This window comes from Eurypyga helias, unplaced genomic scaffold (genome assembly GCF_000690775.1).
Source record: "Eurypyga helias isolate BGI_N326 unplaced genomic scaffold, ASM69077v1 scaffold18979, whole genome shotgun sequence".
Lineage (NCBI taxonomy): Eukaryota > Metazoa > Chordata > Aves > Eurypygiformes > Eurypygidae > Eurypyga > Eurypyga helias.
In genome coordinates, this window is record NW_010270320.1 from 65,459 (window position 1) to 69,726 (window position 4,268).

General features: G+C 53.0%; 1 protein-coding gene across 1 annotated transcript in view; it reads right to left on the minus strand.

Moving 5' to 3' along the window:
• Positions 1 to 323: 323 nt before the first annotated feature.
• Positions 324 to 4,268, minus strand: part of LOC104514665 (beta-1,4-N-acetylgalactosaminyltransferase 3-like) — a gene marked incomplete at its 5' end in the record, with an annotated part of 13,854 nt that continues 9,909 nt past the window's right edge. Inside the window, 5 exon segments of the mRNA XM_010158409.1 lie at positions 324 to 780; positions 1,600 to 1,726; positions 2,588 to 2,741; positions 3,191 to 3,263; positions 4,001 to 4,154. Coding sequence (XP_010156711.1) covers positions 672 to 780; positions 1,600 to 1,726; positions 2,588 to 2,741; positions 3,191 to 3,263; positions 4,001 to 4,154 — 617 coding nt within the window.

The following is a 4,268-nucleotide window of genomic DNA, read 5'->3' on the forward strand; positions in this document are numbered from 1 at the left end:
CCCTGAGGGAAGTGTACTTGCATCTCCATCCACAGCCCAGAGTTGGCTGAATATGAGGAGAGTTTTTCATAATGACTAAAGTGAAAAACTCGGAGAAACACCTGAGCACCAGCAGCCTAAAGTGCCGGTCAGCTCCTCGACACCCAGATTGCCCCGGGGCAGCACATGGGGGTGTGGACACAACGCAGTTCAGAGAGCTTACTTTGGTCCCTTTCCAAAAGCATGGATACCAGAGAGATGGGGAAGGAGGGGAAATGGGGAGGGTTGAGTTTTTTCTTTTCTTTTTTTTTTTAATTCAAGTTATCATGGAGAAGCTGTGTTACCCTAATTAAACCATTCTGGGCTTAGCTGGGATTTGTGTCTGTTTGGTTTGCACCACACAAGACTCAGCGGGAAATACGGCACCTCTCCCACCGTACCACCCACCAGACGGCAGGAAATACGAGTCCTTCAGCTGACATCTCCCCAGCAAGATGCAGATCCCATGCCTTGGATGCAACGGCTCAGAAGAGATACCCCTGCTCCCCTAGCCTGACTGTCCCTTCCTCGGCTGTGCCGTCCCGTCGGAGGGCTCTGGAGGCAGAGTTTGTGTGCTCAGCTGTGCGCCTCGATAAAGTGCACGTCAAGGCGAGGTGGTGGACGGTGCTGGTGAGCAGCTTTGGGGTTGAAGGCTACAGTGTCTTCAGCTGGCGCCGGTTCCACATGCCCCGCTTGGAGTGAAACCAGTGGAAAAAGTTTCTCAGGGAGAGACGCTCCACTTCCAGCCCGGCCTGCAAGATCCTGGCAGAAAGGAGAAGGGTAGACTTAGGGAAAACCTGATTACAAAGATACTGGGGAGCTAAGTCCCAGGAAACCTCTTGTAAGTTGTGCTGCTGTCAAGAGACTGCAATCAAATTGAGAGTCCAGAACAGCGCAGGGGTAGCTCATGTCCGTACGCAGGCATCTAAGGACACTCGCTGAGTGTTTATGCACCCTTTGGAGCAGGACTGCTCAGGAGCGGCCTGCACACACCAGGCTAGGCGGAAAGACAGCTGGCAATGTGGGGTTGCTCAGGATGCCGGTCTTTTCTGCAGTCCCCTGACAGAGAAGACAAGACAGGCCCCAAAACCCAGAACTGCAAACCCAGGGGCCTAGGATTTGTACAGCAGAGATCCCTCATCACAAACTACTCAGGAAATGGAACTATACCTCGTTTACCTTTAAATCGGTCTCTCTGACAGTTGCTCTTCTGGGCAATTGCTATACGTGGTGTGGGAAGCCTGAGGGACCCAAACTGGCCCCACTCTGCAGTGCTTGAAGAGGACAAACTCTTCACGATAACCAGGGCCTGAACTGCCCATGGCCCACCAGCAATGTGGCGGGAAGGCAGCAGGAAATGGCTCCTCTCTCCTTTTATCAGTGGCTGCAGCAGTGTATTTTGAGTCCATCTGCCTACTAGGTTTGGGGTCAGGACATGCTCACGGACTCCCTCACTGACCAAGCTGATGGAGGCACTAGTCACCTCAACCTCCTCACAACCCCACCATCCCGGTAATTTGTCATCCAGAGTCTAGTGGGTCTCCCACGCTGAGTGCACGAGTGATGACAGTGGATGCCTACCTGTCCAGGAGTTCCCAGTCCTCTCCTCCCCAGCGGTCACGAAACTCTTTTGTGTTCATGCCTCCGACCTTGTCCAGGTCAGACTTGTATATGCCCAGGAGACCAAACCCGTTCACCTCCCAGTAGCCTGAGGACAGCACAACAGAGACACAGCTGTGTTGGTGCTTTGAACCACTGATGACTGGAGTGGGACTCAAGCTACTTCCAGCACAATGTTGACACCAGAGTTAACAGCACCAAGGCAGAGCCAACCACAACAAAGCTTTGGGAAGTGAGAAAGCCTTGTGGACAGACAGCATGGGCTGGCCTACAAACTTGTTAGCAGAGCCTCTCACATCTCCTGCCTGGCAGCATAGTACCTAATGTACCTGGACTGTCCCAGATCCAAGGGGTTTTCCCAGTGACTGGATGGCTCAGGATGGCCACCTCTGCCTAAAGGAAGTCCTGCGCTCAGATGATCTGTGCTACTTTCCTCTCCCTGACTTAGGTTGGGTTTCAGCTCTTTGACCTCAAATCATACAATCACAGAACGGTTTGGGTTGGAAGGGCCCTTACAGACCATCTAGTTCCACCCCCCCTGCCAGGGGCAGGGACACCTTCCACTAGACCAGGTTGCTCCAAGCCTCATCCAGCCTGGCCTTGAACACTTCCAGGGATGGGGCATCCACAACTTCTTTGGGAACCTGTTCCTCTGCCTCACCACCCTCTCCAGGAAGAATTTGTTCCTTACATCCAATGTTTATCTACCCTATTTCAGTGTAAACCCTTGTCCTGTCACTACAGGCCCTTGTAAAAAGTACCCCCCCAGCATTCTTGTAGGCCCAGGTAACTGACACTGTTAACCCCCACCACACTCTTGCCTAGTGACCCTGAAGTACCTTAATCTCCAGACCTCGACAGCGCCAGAGAAACACCTAGGGGTGGCAGGCACCCTCCTTCTTTCCCCATTCCCCAAGGTCCGAGCCAAAGAGGCTCCGCTCCCTCTTACCGTCAGGCCACTGTGGGGACATGCCGCAGTGCAGCCTCATGACCATGGGTGCAAAGGCCATCTTGCCTTCCACGCAGTGCTTCCGGATTGAATCAATGATTCCAGCTGGGAAGTGGATGTGGAGGTCGCACAGGAAAATGATGCTGTGTGGGTCCTGCAACCAACCACACCGGTTGGGAAAAAAAATAGGTTGACTTAAAGTAAGTCTTTCTTGAGGGGCATGGAGACAGAGATATGGGAGTGAATTAAAGAGCCATTTGTTGCTACATCAGAAACTGAGATGCTCAGGGCTGGCAACGGCCATCGAGTGGCTGTTCAACCATGGGTGTGAAACAGTGTGGCTATGACCTGGCAGAGCCAGTATCACAAAGCTGCTACGGCTGATAGTCCCAGCAGGTGGACCCAGAACCCAATGGACCCGAGGCTCCCCAAAATAATGGGTGAAACCCTTACAGAGGGACAGAAAACACATCTACGTTAGATCTGGTCTGCTAGGCTATTCCCATAAACACTAAAACCCACCATGTTCAGCATAAAAGGCAGAGGTAGTGCCAGACACATACCAGAAACTTCCCTGTCCACCCCAAGGCCCCCCAGGCTTACCGTCACGAGGTCTATCCCCGCCTGCAGCCCAGCAGAACGCTCAAAATTCCCTCTCAGCTTCAAGTACCTGTAGCTGGGGGTTGGATGGGAAAGCAAAGTTCAGTGCATGGATGCTGGCGAGCACAGAAAGCACCCGGAGCAGCAGTACACCACGGGCACCATGCTGTGCAGCCACCCTCGTCCCCCACACCCCTCGAGGAGGGGGAAAGCCTTTGCGGTGTGAGTGCACACACTCAATGCTGCTCTGGGTCCCAGCGTGCCCTAAGGGTCCTTCCCCTTGTGCATCAAGGATAGGGCAGTCCCTCCCAAAAGTCTTTTCAGCTCCAGCCCAGCTCCATCCTGTGACTGGGAAGCCCTGGCACGTAAAGAACAACCAGCCAAGGCTGGTTCACATCAGATCAGAGTAAGCCAGACAGTTATTCCAGCAAGTGGAGTCCCCAGAGGTCTCCAGGCTCTGCCACATCTCACAGCTTTCCTGTCTTCTCTGTCTTCCACCCACCCCATCACTGCGTGACTTGCTTTCCCTTCTCTCCTGCAAACTCGAGCAAAGGCCAGGAGAAAAGAGATTTATCTGGATGGACGACTACAATAGGTATTGCCTCACAGTTCTGTAACACTATTGTATGCAGTACACGTGTATGTACGTTATAACAACATATTCACGTGTCTGTGCAAGGCCTGGATGGAGGTTATCCTTAGGTTTCCAGCTGGAGGCGGCTGTGGCTGGTCAATACACAGAGACTGGCAGGTGTGCCATGTCTGAAGGCACATGCACGTGAGCAGCGTTTCGTGACCAAGCAGTACTGTCACCTGGGCAAGGTAGACCTTTTCAGAGCCTTCTCTACATCCATGTCCTCGCTGCTGTAGTCTGTGACGATGACGTTGAAGTGCAGATCCTTAGTGACTCGGAACAGCTCTTCCATGTCGGAGATGAACTGCAGCACCCAACGTGCCTGGTTTTTCACTGGTTGTATTGCAAGAGGGAGAGAACCAGAGCAAAAGTGATTTCAAAGGTGGTGTGGCTTCTCAACAGGCAAGGCTTCTTGCCTCCCCTCAAATCCCGTTAACCTTGCAGGAA